General features: G+C 40.0%; 1 protein-coding gene across 2 annotated transcripts in view; it reads left to right on the forward strand.

Annotated features, from left to right (window-relative positions):
- Positions 1-16,799, forward strand: part of LOC147257292 (E3 ubiquitin-protein ligase SMURF2-like) — a 64,466-nt gene that overhangs the window by 13,076 nt on the left and 34,591 nt on the right. For both annotated transcript variants that reach the window (XM_086211099.1, XM_086211100.1), the window contains exons 2-3: positions 14,682-14,720; positions 15,711-15,819. In XM_086211099.1, coding sequence (XP_086067225.1) covers positions 14,682-14,720; positions 15,711-15,819 — 148 coding nt within the window. The remainder of the gene's footprint in view (positions 1-14,681; positions 14,721-15,710; positions 15,820-16,799) is intronic.

Here is a 16,799-nt window from a genome sequence, read left to right on the forward strand (position 1 = left end):
TCTTTGATTTCACCTTCCTCTGTTTTATGCAGATTTATCTGCCTTCATTGCTGGGATTATCCTCTTTATTGTGCTCCTTGTTTTGCTACCACAACATACTCCCCTCTGAGGTAGGCTTGTGTCAAATTGGTGACCAGATCATTATTCTGAGATTTGTAGGCCATCAATAAAGAGGTTTGCGAATTCTTGGTCTGCGCATTTCGCAGTGGCACTTGACTTCAACATACAGACAGTTGCCATTTTTACATCTTGTGAGCAAACTCCGGCAGAAAGAGAGAAAAAAATCCAGATATATGACGAGCTATGCTGTAGTGCGATGACAGCATGAGAATTTTTATGCGCTTCTTGTCTCTCACTAGCCACTTGTTCATTGTATGTGAAACCACACAGTGAGGGGTGTATTTTCACTCTCACTGTTCACGAGGGAGTGGGAACAACCATGCAGTAGCAAGGCATCTTGGCCAAATGTTTGTTTGTTCTACAACTAGGATGTCGGCTTCTGGCTTCTCAGTGCTGTGCTGTGCTGTAAGTCCTCCCACACCCTTGCACATTTGGATTGATAACTGGCAATCTCTATGAAGCATCACTAGATAATCTGAGAGTAGAACTGATGACCCAGCACTATTCTGAAGACTGTTTTCCTCTTCATAATCATGGCCATCATCTTCCTCTGCTCCTGGCTGTTCTTATTCCCTTGGCTAATAGCCCCCACAGAGACTGTTATTAAATGACTCCTTGTTTCCATGTGGGAATAAATACAAAAACACACGCTGCATGGTCATATAACACACAACAGCCTGTTATGTCTTCTAGCTGAAAACAAGTGCAATTAGTTACAAATTGAAGTCAGAACAAAAGTTAGGACATCTTAGCTCTGTTAGCTATACAGTATAGGCCTGCGCAATTTATCGATTTTATCGATTAGTTCGTGTTTTTTGTTGCGGACGATTTAAAATTTTTTTAAAAATGAGTTTTTACTCCTCTTGCTATGGCGCACCTTTTGTCCCCCAGGAGCTTCCATAGCTTTCAGTGGGGGAAATGATGCTCTTTGCGAGGGGAACAAGACCGCTATAACCAACAAACTCCCACTAAAAAAACAGCTTAATGTGGCGGAATCATTTACCCACGAGAAAAAAATCGGTAATCAAATTTTTTGTGAAAAAAATCAGACATTTTATTTTTAGCCCATATCACCCAGGCCTAATACAGTCTAAATGTACATTCTGTTTGCACCTGGAAAGTTCTCATACAAAAAGCTGCAAGTGACAGCACCCAAACCCTCATTAATCACAATGCCCTGTCGTTTTTGTCTTCTCTCACCCGCTGCCTTGTTTCAACCCAAAACCCACGTTGCCTGACCTTGTGTGATTCTTACATGATCTCTTACTTGTCATTCCTTGTTCTTGAGAAGTTCTTTATGAATCCATGTGGGCTGGCTAATCCCTCCAACTGTCTGTGCTGTTTAAAAAAGAAAAAAAGTGGATGGAGAAGAGAGTTAAAACATGTTCAGGTAAGATAGGCAACCCTGTTTACTCAACTTTTACATGTCTAATGGGTCCAATTGTGAATTTGTAGTGCTGCAATATTGCACCAGACTATTTAAACCCCAGTGCTTCCTGTATGAGTATCTCATGTACTTGTGTGTGACTCAGACTCCTGATTAATTTGATCCGTGTCTTGATCTTTATCTCTTCCCTCCACGTCACCTTTCTTCCCTGGTTGGCTACGATCCACTCTCCATCTGTTTAGAAACCACTTCCCATTCCTTTCAGGCCATTTCTTTGTAATATTTGTCAGAATACTATGACAGCTTCTTAGTCGGCGAGGTAAGGGCAGTTTTGTTCTTTTAGCTTGTGGTTTTGGTTGCATGGCTTTGTTTTGTAGTTAAGTATTGCTCATTAGCATGCCTCTCTCTGTTGAAAGCTAACACAGCTAGAAATAGTCATTTTCTGACATATGTATGCTCTCCTCCCTCCATTACATTATTATTGCTTCATTGCTGATTAGTTTAATTTAATGTCATCCCAGTTTATGATCAATCATTGTCTTCAGTGTGCCAGGCTAATGGGCCATGATACACCATTGAACACTTTTTCATTTTCATTGTTGTGCCACTGTATTCATATTAACTTTATTAAACTGTATTGAAATATTATTTGAACTTTAACAGAACAGTTATTTAAACATTTCCATGAATTTATCCTGCTGCAGGATAATGAATTTGCATTTTCACTGGTATTTTGCTTTGTGAATAGGCTTTTTTCCTTATTTTAAGCAAACTTTTTCTGTATGTTTTTTATGTGACGATAGAGTGGATTAAGGGGGTTGTGTTATGTTTTTGGCCCGTGTACGTTTGCTCAGCTCTAAAGGCAATAGTGATTTGAGTTATATCCAAGGTAAATCCTGGTCTTTTAATTCTCATAGCCATGCTTTTCCCTTTTTTTATTTGTCATGTCCTCTTATCTCTCTCCACTATCACTGCTACTCTTCCCTCTGTTTCCATTGTTACCAGAATATCTTCATTGTCATAATTCCCTGACGCAAATAACTCCCTTTTCTTCTGCTTTCTCCTCGTCTACTGTCTGCGTTCCACAGATTTGCGACTCGAGATAGACCATTCCCCTCCCCACCTCACATTCCTCCTTCCCTCCCACTCTTCTCCATTCCACAGTAGATTTCTGCCTCAAGATGAACGTTTAGTCTTTACCTCCTCACCCCTCTGTACCACAACCCTCATCCTGTGTAGTGACTGCGTTCCATTCCAGATTCCAGACTCCAGATTGTTGGCGTCTCCTCAGGGAGTAGATGGTGTCAGCTGTAGACTGCTGGCCCCTAAATGAATGACATAATTGGCATCCTGAGCATTTACTGGGCTGGAGGAAGGCTGAGGGAGGGAGTTTGGGACATCTAGGAATGGCTTTTCTGAGGAAATGCAGTGTAGCTTAGATCACTACTGGGAAACACTGACCAATTTGAGAGACCCTTGAATAATAATTCATACCACAGCATCATTGGTTTTTTTTGTTTTTTTTTAGTGTGTATTTGCTGCAGCAACATAAGGTTGGCCACGTAGCACTTGTGCTTGACATTTAGCCAACACATATTCTGTGCGTGTTGAAGTAAGCGAGCAAGCCCGCCAGGGAGGCGTGAGGAAGGGAAAAGGAAGTGTTTTGTTTAACTGTTGAACAATGCTGTGAATGAGACAGCATGGTGCTGTGGCAAGAGTCATAACAGGGCCAAAGGTGGAGGATGTGTGCCTTCATTCTTAAAGTTAACCACTGTCACTGATGACTCGTGGGATTTAAGCAAGTATGTACATTTTTTGTTGTCGCCAATTTTCAGATTAGTGTCTCTTACTTTATGTATCATGTATATTTCCTTTATGTAATACAGTCAGATTTAGTGTATATTTTAGCACATATGTTGAGTAACTTAACTATATCCCTGAATATAAGTGTGGAAAGAAGACTTAAGAAAACAAGACAGCAGCTGTTGCAAGCTATTGTGCCAGTGAAAAGACCTTCAGGAAAATTTGAAGTACATGATCCTTGTGAAATAGCTGCTCTGTGTCATTAGCCCATATTTGCAGGTATCTGGTGAAACATATACTTAAGGAAGTAGAATCAATTTCTGGCTAAATGTCCACTGAATGGCTTGGTAACCCAGGTCTGAAAGAGGAAGTTGGAATGTGCCCTCCAAGTATAACTTTATCATTTTAACATTGGTGTAATTTTACCACATTGCCTGTGTTTTTGGTATTTTTGTTTAACTACACTTTGGGAATAAAATTAATTTGACTTTGATGCATGGTGCAAGGAAGCTGTTTTCCTACGGAAAGTTGGATGTTTACGCCCCCCCCCCCCCCCCCCCCCGGTAATGTGATGCTTCCGTTTTGTCAGGATGGGGCTGTATTGCATGATTAGGGGTGGTTAATCTGTCCGATTTCCTGATTCAGTTCGATTACAGTTATTGAGGTCCCAATTCAATTACCAACCGATTTTTGATTAACGGTTCTTGATTATAGATTATTGATTTTCCATTTGACAGTAACCTTAACCCAAAAAACAGAGCTATTTGAAGTTAGCTTCCACTCACTGTTGACATGATGAGCTGTAACAGTCACATATGAGATGGTGGCTCTGGATGTTCAGGAATCACATGTTATTGCTACCCTGGGAGTAGACTTGAGGGACTCTTGCTGTAAAATCTTTGTGTCATTGTAAAGATTTGGAATCAAATTGTGTTTAAAAAAAACTCTCAGATGGTATTATATGCCATGGCTCCATATTGTACACCATGTAGCGGAAGCCTTTGTTTTCCACAACACTGTATGGTCTCAAGTCTTTTCCAATGAAATACGATATTGGCATAGTGTTGTTGTTTTTTTAGCTTGCTCTGAGCCCGGGGTAGTTTTGTCATCTTGTGGAGAGTACTTTGATTCAGCGGAATGACGGGCTTCACGTGGATGTCTGACCGCCTCCTCCGGGTGAAAGCGGGAGATTTGAGCCCTCAAGTTGCTCGTATTGCCGTATTTCAATTTTAGTCTGACAGTGTCAACAGACAGCATGTGTTCTGTCGACATGTTTAGAGCTCCTTCCATGAAAGCCAAAATGATTCCAAACACTCTTTTTGAGCTCAGATGGAGCTGGGTGGAGTGGTTGGTTGCTAATTGCTGCCGGTTCTTAACTCATTTTGCCGCTCACTCGCTGTTTCGCTCTGGCTGCTGTGGCACCCATGTAACGTTCAACTTCCGTTGACCACAGGAAACGATTTTTTCAAAATGAAATAATGCAAAAAATAATCAATTTTTGAAAATTTAGTAGTCATACTCGTCCATAACATAATCGCGATTAATTAATAATCGATTTTTTTTACCACCCCTAACGCTAATACATGGAAGTTTGAGATGATCTATCAAACTTGACACCTTATCATGAACTGTTAAGAGAGATGTAGGATAAAGGCATATTTTTACAGCTTCATTTCTCTGGTCAGATGATGTCTAATTGAGTTCTGGCTAGTTATATTCCAGCTTCTGAGGTACAGCATTTCAGAGCTTCCTACTAGCTGGAAGCATTTTTCATTCTTTGAAGCTGTCACACACACACCCTTATTTTTTTAACAAACCTTGTGCGTACCTTTGGTAACAATGTATTAGATCCATTAAAAAAAAGAGTTAGAAGGCCTTAAATCTGACATCCTAACTCACGGCTGATGACCTTTTTATACAGTTCAAAATTTCTTCATAACTCCTAACAGGAACAGTCTGTTTTTATGGAGTCCCTGTATGAATCGAGATACATTTTAAGGTTTTTAATGGCCTGAGGGTTAAAGACATACATCATGAAAGCAGGTTTTAAAGTTGAAACTAAATTATATGACTGTAAGTGGATGAAACACATCAATGTCAAATGTAAATTTCTTTTCAAATGTATAACAGTCTTCATTTCATGCCTCAGCATGCCACCTTTTGTATTTATTCAACCCTGACGCTCTGAGGTGAATAATGACATCGTCAGTCCCTTTGGACTTCTCTTCATCCTGACTTCTATACAAAAATAAATGCTAATGCCCCTTTATTGGGCCTGCAGTGAGCAGCCTCTCCTCTCGTCAAAGGGGGATGGTCTAGCTGTCACCCTGGAGTGAGAGTCTGTCAACCCGTGCCCTTTTTCAAACGCTTTCTCTGCGACACACTCCATTTATGCAAGCATCAAAAGCCTGCTTACATGAGCTTTCTAACTGACATAACGTTATAACTCAGAATGCCCCGATGCTCTACTGCAGTACATTTTCCCCCCATCTGTGACTCTCGTCAGTCTTTTTCACATGACAGGCAGGGAAAGTGCCTTAGAGCTACGGCACAAGAGCATTCAGCTGGGGACGTGACCACCACTTTCTGTCACTTCACCGCTCATGTCAGCTACACTGTCTACAGTATGCAGTCTAACTAAGACCTGGGCACAAAGTTACGATTGAAACCATGATTGATGCAAGGATGACCATTGTTTGTTAGGTTTTTGGGGGGGGGGGGTGTTGGGAAAAGGAAATGTGAAACTTTGTGCACCTCAATTGGATATGTGTGAATTGTGTGGTTGATGTAGCTGAAAGCAGCTGTTTTATACTTAAGCTCATCATATCCAACTAATGAGCATGCATTCTGTGTGGAGTGGATATGCAAAGTAATTAAAAGCTCTTCGCTATAGTTGGCTCATATAAAGGTTCAGGTTATTAGGTACTTGGGTGCAATTTTATTAAACATTTTCACATCATGTCTAGACACATAACTGCTATGCATTTCATACCTTTCTACTTGCCTGCTGAAGTAGAATCCAAATTGGACTGAAACTGAAAGTGAAATGGAAAATTCCCACCCAGGACCAACACTAGTCCAAAACAATGTTCTTCAGAACAGCATCAGTCTCCAAGCCAAGCAACGAGCTGCTGATGCAGGATGGGTTGATTCTCCTGTCTGCCAGACAAATAACTGAACAAATGTACCACAAAATGGCTGTATTTGACTGTGGAGCTGGCTGTGTACAATTACGCCATCGTCTACTGAAGTTGCTGACCCCAAAACCTTTAGTCTGAGCAGAGCAGCCAGCACTGGGGTTTAATAATGGTAACTAGGGCTCGAAGAGGCTAGAGGCATGTTGGGTAGTTCAATGGACTGTATAGTGAGAATCATACACTGTGTTGAACTTGAATACAACTCAAGCCCCTTGTTTCTTCATCCCCTTTCTTAATGGACAAAATATTGTATTTACACAATCATTGAATGCATTTTTACCAACAGAAAGACCATCTTACAGTGGAAAATTAGCTGTACATTTTCTGCAAATCCTTTCCACAGTTCTCATCTGTCTTAATCAGCGTTAATAAAAATAATAACTGACATAAATTACAGAATAAGACTTGACTGTTTTAGGTGTCTTCAAGTTAATTTGTTTATGATTAAGGAGGAGTGTTTTTCATTTTGCTGCTCTTAGATGGTTAAAAGCCAAGTATCCATTTTAATGACCCTGTCCATCAATTTGCAGTCAGTTTCAAACAGGAGCAACGCCTGTGAGTTTTGAGGATTTAAACATCTGAGTCATCCCATCTCCTACTCCTGATCCCAATAAATGGAGTGATGCTTTAAACAGCTATTGTAAATGCAGACTCAGACTCCCTTGAGAAAACAAGTAAGAATCCCTTAACATCCCCTCTCTACCGTCTGTTTATGAACTTTCACCTTTTGACCAGAACTAATGCCAACCTTCAGCATGACCTTTGTATTCAGACAGAAGCTGAGGTTACAAACCGCCCGCCATGCTAACTGCCTCCCTTTGTGGTCTGAGGCACTCTGTGCATGTTTATAAGGAGTGATAAGAGACTAGCGGTTATCATTGCCAAGTCATTTATGTAAATTGCAGTGTTGCACCAGCTGGGTTAACTGTCATGTACAGCCTGTTTCTCAATGTCAGGTTAATTAGTGCCTAAGATACATAGATATAAAATGCAATGTCTTTTAGATAGCCTCTTTTATCTGATGTTTTTTTTTTTTCAGGCTTAATGAAGGTCTAGTCTTACAAAAGTTCCCCTGGGATTGGGAAGCTGTGGTTGACCTAAGTAGTAAAACAGTCTTTGCTGCCAAGGCAGACCACTGCCTGTCTTTGTTCCTTGGCCAGACAAAGGTACAGATTTAATCTCCATATGTTAATTGCTTAGATGGTTAGGCTTGGCTTGGTGTGACTGAGATTTGATTTATGGCCCGTCTCAGTCTGTGGAGTGGGGTGGCTCACCTACAAATGGTCCCCAAACAGCAGCTGTTTCAAATCCTTTTAATAATAAATGCAGCACAGCCGACCCCTATTTGACCTTTTCAGTACTGTCATGACTTGCTTTTAAGATGGCATTAACCATAGGCGTTGGCATGATTTAAAACTTCTATAACCAGTGATAAAGTGTAGTTCTGAGGAAAGTGAAGACGTTAGCTTTTGGCTGAAAAATAGAAAATTATCAAACGATCAGATGCCGTTGTGTCTGAATGGATGCATCATTTTAACTGAAGCAAACTGAAGTCAGAAGTAACCTTGCCTCATAACCAGAAGTTAATATTATTAACTGTAACAGCTGCTCTTGTTATCCACAATTGGTCAGGTGGTCTCCTAAGATGTGGTTGCCAGGAATGATTCAATTCTGTCAAGAAAAAAAAAACAACAACTCAGTGACAAATTGAGCAGGACATTAGAAATGACGTGTATAGCATGTTTTGTCTAAGTAAAAGTACAATCGATAGAAAGATACACACGCCTTACCGAGCTTAGTTGAAGCTCAGCTTACATTAATCAATGCATGGATATATATATATATATATATATATATATATATATATATATATATATATATATATATAAATTTTTTAAGTACTGTATGTTTTTGTTTGCTAAGAAAATAAATTGAGAAATGTATGAAAGTCCTACTTTTTTGTTTAGCAGGGCTGTGCAGCATACGTCATTTTGTGGTATAAAACCATTTAAAAACTTCTTACGGTGTGAGAATTTTACAGTATAGAGTGGGATTTGCAAACACAAGAAAGTAAATGATGGACCACCGTACAAGATGATAGTCTGATTGAATACAGAGAAAACATGTTCCTGAACGTGATACAAGAGCGGGTTAAATTTGATCCTGAGCGAATTTGGTCATGAATGATTCATCAGCTCAATTTGCAGTATTGTCCTATCCTGCTATGTCACGTTATACATAAATTAAATACCCAATTTCAGAATATGATGTATTCAAGGCCCTTGTGACTTTTTTTTATTTTTGAGTTTAATAATTTATTATCTGGATTGTTGTGATGCACCATAACAAAACTGAACTACATTTTTGGATCTCGGAAGACCAAAAAAGAAAAAGTGCTTATAACGTGACACAGTGTCTTACTTTATACCTCAGTAGTCCTGTGGAGGATCTGTCTGTCTCCTATGTGAAAAATAGGGTGCTTAAAAAAAAAAACCCAGCTGGCCAGGTTCTGGCTCCTCTGGGCTAAATGGCCTGGATCTGCCTCTTAAAACTGACCAACTCGAAAATGATATTCACCGTCATGTTTAGAAAGTGTTAGTCAACATCTTGGAAAGTGAAGAGAACATAGATGAGAGCAGCCTAGTCTGTCCTACCTTGAGTGAATTTTCTGGTGTTGAAATTTCTTAAGTATAACATTGTGATCTAATAAGTAATTATCAGCCATCTATCAGGAGTCATCAGACGTAATGTGTCGCAGGATCCCTCTCTAGATGAGTGCATGTTCCTGGTTATTTAAATGATATGATGGCTTCTCTCTGTGTCTTCTCTCACTATTAATTGACTCTCTGTATAGGGACAATTGTTCATGGACAGCATAGAGGGTAGGCCCACCCCAGGGCTTCCTGGTTTACTAAGTCCTAGTTGACCTATCGTTCCATGTTGGGACCTGAATGAGTCTGGTCGTCTGCCAGCTCTGGGTCACCATGGCCTGCCTGCTCACGTGTCGGCTCGTCAACACAGGCTGGTCCTGGATGGCAGCAGGGTGCCAAATTGAGATTGGACTCCTCATTGATGTTAGGGTCCCTGTCTGGTAGTCTCTTTAAGCTCAGATAAGAACCAACATACAGCACGTTTATCCAACTCCTTGTTATGTGCGACAGTTAAGGGATTATAAAATCTGCGCCTTTAGTTTTTCAGCACATTTCTTGAGTTGTTGCGTTGGTCATTTAATTAATTTCACTGCTTTTTTTGCTGGTTCTGCAATTCATTTTGGCTGTTCTGTTTACTCCACTGCCTCAGCTCCTAGCCTGTTTGCATAGCTCCTGTGTCTTTAAGCAGAGCAGACAGCTTCCGCTACTTCCTGTGCAACAGCCCGCAGCAACTTTTCAACTTCGGCACGTTGTGTTGTCACAGTCAATAACACCGCTACCGATTTTACTTCTTTCAATTATTGAGAAAAATTATATCATAATTGTGACTGTTTTACTATTTCATCCATCCTTATGACGATTCAATTCAGTTCCTCAAATTTAAGGTTAAATATGTGTGGCTGTGGTCATTGACAGTGTTTTATAAATGTGTTAAACCTTGATAAAACTATGAAGTATGCCTGGCCACACATCTTATCCTTCCCATATCTGCCTTGTAGATCCTAAGTTCTTCTCTGTCAAAGTAAAGTCAAAGTTTATTCCTGCTAAAGAGGTAAAGGTTTAAACTGGAAAGCATTCCAACACATACTGTAATGTCAATGAAAGCCTCAATGGTAGAGGCTTCTTTCTGGTAGGAGAAGTTCACCAGTTCATCTACAATGCAGATTGCTTGTGTTTCGGTGGTCACCCGTGTTCAGATGGTTTTTACCTCGTGTATAGCAGTATCAATGTATTTGAGACTGGATGTTATTGCACTAATTGAGAAACTTTTCTATTAAGTAATTCCTTTATTTCTATTTATGGTATTTATTTTGGCCACAGAGGAAATGCTTGGTAGTTGTGTATGTGAACCTTTTCATTCATCAATGGCAGCATAGTTGGTGGAAAGCAATAACAATGACAAGATTTGCTTTGTGGTCATTGCAGTTATATAAGACTGGAGCGGTGTGCAGGTTAATCCCATAATCTTCATTAGCATAGTCAAGAGTGCCAAGTCTCTGTCAGTGTTCTGTGCTTGCAGTTTAACCTAGTTGCTACACTTTTTTTTTGTCCCCCTCTGGACTCACCCCCTTCTAGATGTACCTTATTTTTGGTTTTGCCTCTCCAAGTATGGTCAGTACTTCAAAACACATTGCACACACACATTACACAGCTCCAAAGGCACTGACACATAAATACACTGGTTTAAGGCCAGTTGGTGGTTTCCTGGAATGTCTGGTTGATATTGCAATTTATATCAGAAATGAGGCCAAGAGTAGTTGTATTTAGAATTTAGAATTCCCTATTAGTAGAAAGAACGAAATTTATCACCAAATGTCTCATGTTAATACGCTGTAACAGATGCTTGAAACATGATTATACATAGATCTTTAAGACAAGGGTTCATGGCCCATTTAAACTTTGGTGGCTGATTTGTGTCCCTGAGTTACATTTTCTGTCCACAAATGTTCCGCCAAGATTTCAGGCGCCTGTTTCTCCCGTTTTCGTCCTGTCTGCCGAAAACATAGTGTCCATTCGTCCCACAAGAGGCTTTCCTGGCTGCCTTTGATTTGGCATGCACCCATACGCTCGGCTTTAGCGGTGTAATTTCCCCTGACAAGCTGATGGTTAGTGTTCATCTAGCCAGCCCAGTCAGTGTAATTTGATTTGTGTCGACACATGTTCACATGTGTCCATTCCAGTGTGATTCAGCCTGATTTGTCCGTGTCATTTTGGTCATTGTCAAGTAATTCTAGGTTGGTTTCCCAGGCATGTCCCCATATCTTTCTCAGACACAGCACTTGTTTCTTCTAAGTGGTGGTTTCACATACTCTTACATGTTCTATTGTGTAATCCTGTAAATGTCTTCAAGTAATTGAAAGGTCAAAGTTGGAAGGATAACAAACCCTCTGATATGACAAAGGTTTTTTGTTTGTTTTTTTTGTTTAAATCTTTTTGAAGCATTTTCTTCACAAGATTAAAGTAGAAATTGGAGAATTTTTTTTTCAAATTCTGGGCTCAAGTATTGGCTGACATGATTTTTTTTTCAGTTAAGAATATTTAGATGATTTTCTATTCAGCTTGTCCGTAATGTTGATTCGGTGAGATACTTAAGGCTGGAATTGTTGTTTATTAATGTGTTAATGAGGGATATTAAATATGTCTGATCTTATAGAGAAGTAAATATAGAAACTAGTGATCCATCCATCCAGCCATTTTCTTTCGGGTGAGAGGTGGGGTTCACCCTGGACAGGTCACCAGTCCATCACAGGGCCAACACACAGAGACAGACAACCATTCACACTCACAGTCACACCTCCAGTCAATTTAGAGTATCAATCAGCCTCGTCCTCTCTTGATGTCTTTGGACTGTGGGAGGAAGCTGGAGTACCAGAGAGAACCCACACAGGAACAGGGAGAACATGAAGACTCCACACAGAAAGATCCCTCGCCTGAGCCAGGGCTTGAACCTGTAACCTTCTCACTGTGAGGCGACAGCGCTCACCACCGCACCACCATACCCCCTTGAAACTAGGGATGCACACATTGAATTTTTCTTAGCCAATTCCATTTTTTTCCTTTTGTCGGTGGGTCTTGCTGATACCAGTTTTCACTGATTCCGATATTCTGTCCGAAAACCAAACTTGACAGGATATAAAAACATAAAAATTTACATTTTTGTCCAATGGAAAAAAAAATTTTTGAGTCACAGAAAATATTACCCTTTCAGTTTCCCGCAAATTGCACTACCTTACTGGATCTTTTCTTACTTTTACAACCCATTATAATATGTATGTATTGAGACAAACTGTTTGTGAAAACGGGCTATACAAATAAAATTGCCTAATATGTAGATAAATAAATGAAATTCTCTCCTGGACAGTGGGACAAATAGAATTCTTCTGAAAATGAGTATATCAAGCTGTGTCTGAATTTCTTCTACTTATAGAACAGAAGCAGCTGAATGTAGCGGCCAGTGGAGAACAGGAGAGGCTGCAGGCTAGTTCTTGGCTCTGAGCTCTGCCTACTAGTCTTCGCAGCTTTTCCTTTGTTAGCTTCCTCAAACTTGGAAGACTCAATGGGATGATGGAGTTTTGTGTCTGATTAGGTCTGTTTTTTTTAGGGACATTTCTGTTGTGGCTCCTCCACTGAATATTTTGGCCTGAAAGGTTTTACAGATTGTGAGTATGACCCCATATTTGGCATCAGATTTCCTCTCTAGCTTGATCTGTTCTGTGCCAATTGACGGGCTGTCTGTCAAAAATAGACTCCCCACTGCACCTGGCGAACGTGGGCTTGCGTGGTAATGAAAAGGCAGATAGTGCTGCTCAAGGAGCCCCGAATGAAGAGATTTCTGAATGCCAAATCCCTGTCTCTGATCTTAAACCTATCTTTGTTCCTGCATAAGTGACAAATGGCAAGCCAAAATGGAATAACTGTGTTGGAAATAAGCTGCAAGAAATATGCACCACTGTGAAACAAATGACAACCCGATCATTTTCATGCAGACATGATCAAGTTGTCTATACAAGGTGTAGCATTGGACATTCTAGACTCACTCATGGATTTTTGTTAACTGGAAGTGAACCTCCCCTTTGTGATCTTTGTGGTAATCTCTTATCAATTAAGCACATTTGATCTTGCTCTGCCCTTAGAATAAAAAGGCAGGTGTTTTTTAAAGAAGATACTACAGTAGATATTTTTAATAAGGTCTCACCTTTAAAGGTTTTAAACTTTTTAAAGTTAATTGATCTAAACAAACTTATTTAATGTATTTATTTGTTTCATTGTTGTTGTTTTTTTCAAATGATATTTATTACCTGTTTTGGCCATGAAATAGCCACAGATGCTGAACCGGCAATAAACTAAAACAAACAAACAAACAAACTGGACCTGGCGAAGCAGCGTGCTGTGGCAAGTGTACATTTAGGTTTTTGAAAGGCATGACACTGGCCGGTCGCGCTGAAAACCAGAAGATTACAGTTCCTGGACAGGCAATTGGTGCATCCCTAATAGAAACTCAATGGATGGGTAGGGAACACGGTTTTGAGTAGCTCAGATATGAACAAAAATAGGCATGTAGGTTTTTATTGAATTTTATTTGATTTCTTTCCTCTGTTTAAAGCCTAGCATCATCCGTATTATTAGATGAAAGCTATGCATGTTGATTTATTTATCACTTTAGTGAGGAGGGGAATTTAAAAAAGACAAAGGCGCATCTCATCAGCACAAACCCAAATGTAGACTTATTCTCCGTTAGTCTGTAAAAGGCTATTGCTTGCTGTCTGTGATGCAAACCCCTAGAGATGTGTTTAGAACAGGAAAGAGGGCCCGTCTGCTCAATATTTTACGAGGAGACACTATTAAAACTGGTCTGCTGGCCTGAAGTGGGACAGTGAAAATGGATAAACCGATATGTGTGCAATAAAACAGCTGTAATTACTTTAATCCCAACTTAAATTAAATGGTGTTTTTCCCCTTACAGTATTCTTATTGACTCTGTAAATAACTTGTCCTGTGTTGACTTGTCAAAGGCAGAGCAGAGAATCATACTGAACCAGACAGTAGCCTTCTGCACAACACTAGCACCTTACACTGCACAAAAAGCCACAGTAGCTTTCCAGCTAAGGCTGATCTCACACTACAGCATTTTCCAATCTTTTCAGATTTCAGAAAGGCGGTAGACCACAGACATAATGACTGATGAAATTGATTTATGATGTTTTAATCCTGAGAATGCACACACCAGATGATTCAGTCCTGATGAAGGACCACGCGCTTGGTGTTCATCCTGAAAGATTTCACAGTGGCAATACCATGCAGCGACTTCTCACAGACACTTATGTGATATAAAGTGACTTCAGATAGAAACAAACATGGGGGTGGACTGTTGGCTTCAGCTACTTGCACTTGTGCTTTTGACACAAAAACTGTGGCTCAAGTCCCGGCTGATATGATTGAATTAGCATGGCTACAAAGCTAATGGGGAATGGTGCACATCCGATATATAACATCATTCACATCCATGTATTTCTTCTCTTCCAGTGCTGTGTGCAAAGAACCTGGCAAAGAAAGACTTCTTTCGTAAGTAGAGTCTATTTTGATGTGTTGCTATTTCTGTCTGCCTCCCTCCCTTGTGCATTAAAATGGACTCTGTCAGCAGTGTCAGCTTCTTGGGTTTTGAAATCTTTCTGTAAATGAAGTCCGTTTGAAGTGGCCTGTGTATTATACTGAGGATCTGGCTTGGTACACAGAGAGACATACTGCGAACTTATCTTATAGCAATAGGTTCTGTGAACAGTTTAACTGAAAATAAGAATTTTAGAAGCACGGTCATTAGAAGAAAGGAGTTGTATGCCATTTTCCTCATGGCATTTAACTTCCGTCTATTTCATCTGTGCAGGTGATCAGGATAGGCCATTCCCTGCAGCTATAATTAATGCAAGAGGATATGCATTATTAAGTTTCATTAACAGTTCTTTACAAAAGAATAACCTTGAGCAATCTCACATTTCTAGTTGGTTATGGTTTTGACAAAAGCACTGAGTTGGAATAGCAGCATGTTGTTGAGCCAGTAGGTAGGTTCTTCTGTCACCTGGAGTCACAGACAATTGAGGGTTAATTTTCTTCTAACATGCATACAAACAAAACCTGAGAGAAGGAAGTCCGCCTCTGAGAGGAAGCACTTGGGTGACTAAACAGGTTTGACTTGCACGAAGTATCGGTGCCCAGAGGTACGCACTGACACTTAGTGACTCATACAGGCATGCAGACTCACACAGAAAACCATGACAAATCCCTTATCAGACTTCCAATTTCATAATTGAAAGAATTGCTTTTTCCAGTGGTTGTTCTACCTATTGTGTGCATAATGCCTTCTCTTCCCTTCACAACATTACTTAGTAAAAATTTATCATCATGTCGTTGACATAAATTAATCAAAATAGTTGTTTTACTGTTAAAACTGCCTGTCCTGTGGGATATATGCAGTAGTTACCTGTCGGCCATGACGATTAAATGTGCTGACCTTTTTCCCTGTGTCCCTGCTTCTTTCTCCTTGCTTTGACTCAACAGGGTTGCCTGATCCCTTTGCCAAAGTGGTGGTGGATGGCTCTGGACAGTGCCACTCTACGGATACTGTGAGAAATACATTGGATCCAAAATGGAATCAACATTATGATCTGTAAGTAGTGCTGGATGGAGAAGTTTAGTGTTTCCTCAAGAAGAAACAAGTACAGTTGTGTGTGTGTGTGTGTGTGTGTGTGTGTGTGTGTGTGTGTGTGTATTTGGTTATATGCGTGTGTGTGTGGTGGGGGTATAGTTGGATGAGGGTACAGAGAGTTTTGTTCTTGAAACACTGCTATGTCTGGAATGTACATTTAGTCTCCTATTATCTGTGTGCCCATCTGTACATCTTTTGAGCTATGCTTCATGAGAATAAAACATCCTCATGCCACGCGCCTCGCCAAAATCCTATTTATATGTGATGTTTGCAGGAAAAAAAGTCAAGCTCCTATTAAGGATTTTCTGCATTCTCAGATAACAGTTTTGGTCTACTTTGGACGGTAGTAGACTGCGTTTGTTAAACTCATTTTCACTTTGTGACTTATTTTGAACAATATTCTTTGTGAATTGAAGTAATTTATATCCGCTTGTTTAACTTTTTCTGAAGCAAACGCGGCTGTTAAATGTCTGACTCATATTTTACTCATCCCTTTCAGGGTCGACACATTTTAGCCTCTATTTAAAAAAAAAAAAAATTATTATTATTGAAGCCAGACTCTTTTTCTGTCAAGGCAAAAAATCTTTCACTGTCTTTCAGTCATGGATATCTAAATACAAATTACCACTGTTTCACATATTGATGAATGATACAATGATCAAACAAACCAAGAATGTGGGTACCGAAAAAAAACAACAACTCCATCTTTACCCTATAAAGCCCCAACTTGTGGTCATGATCTTGTCCAGTGGACTCAGTCAGGGAGGAGACAAAGACTGGAATGAGATAACCATTATGCTCCACGAGTGCCCTCTTGAAACTATGTGCTTGAGTTAGTGGGAGGAGGAGCTGTTTTCACTGGGGCCGTGTGCTGTGCGTGTTCCCTGTACTGAGGTCCGTGTTGACAGACCATTACAAGCTGTGATCACCCTGAAGGACCC

The sequence above is a fragment of the Aulostomus chinensis genome, chromosome 8 (genome assembly GCF_037954235.1).
Source record: "Aulostomus chinensis isolate RoL2024-O1b breed Wild chromosome 8, RoL_Achi_v1.0, whole genome shotgun sequence".
NCBI lineage: Eukaryota > Metazoa > Chordata > Actinopteri > Syngnathiformes > Aulostomidae > Aulostomus > Aulostomus chinensis.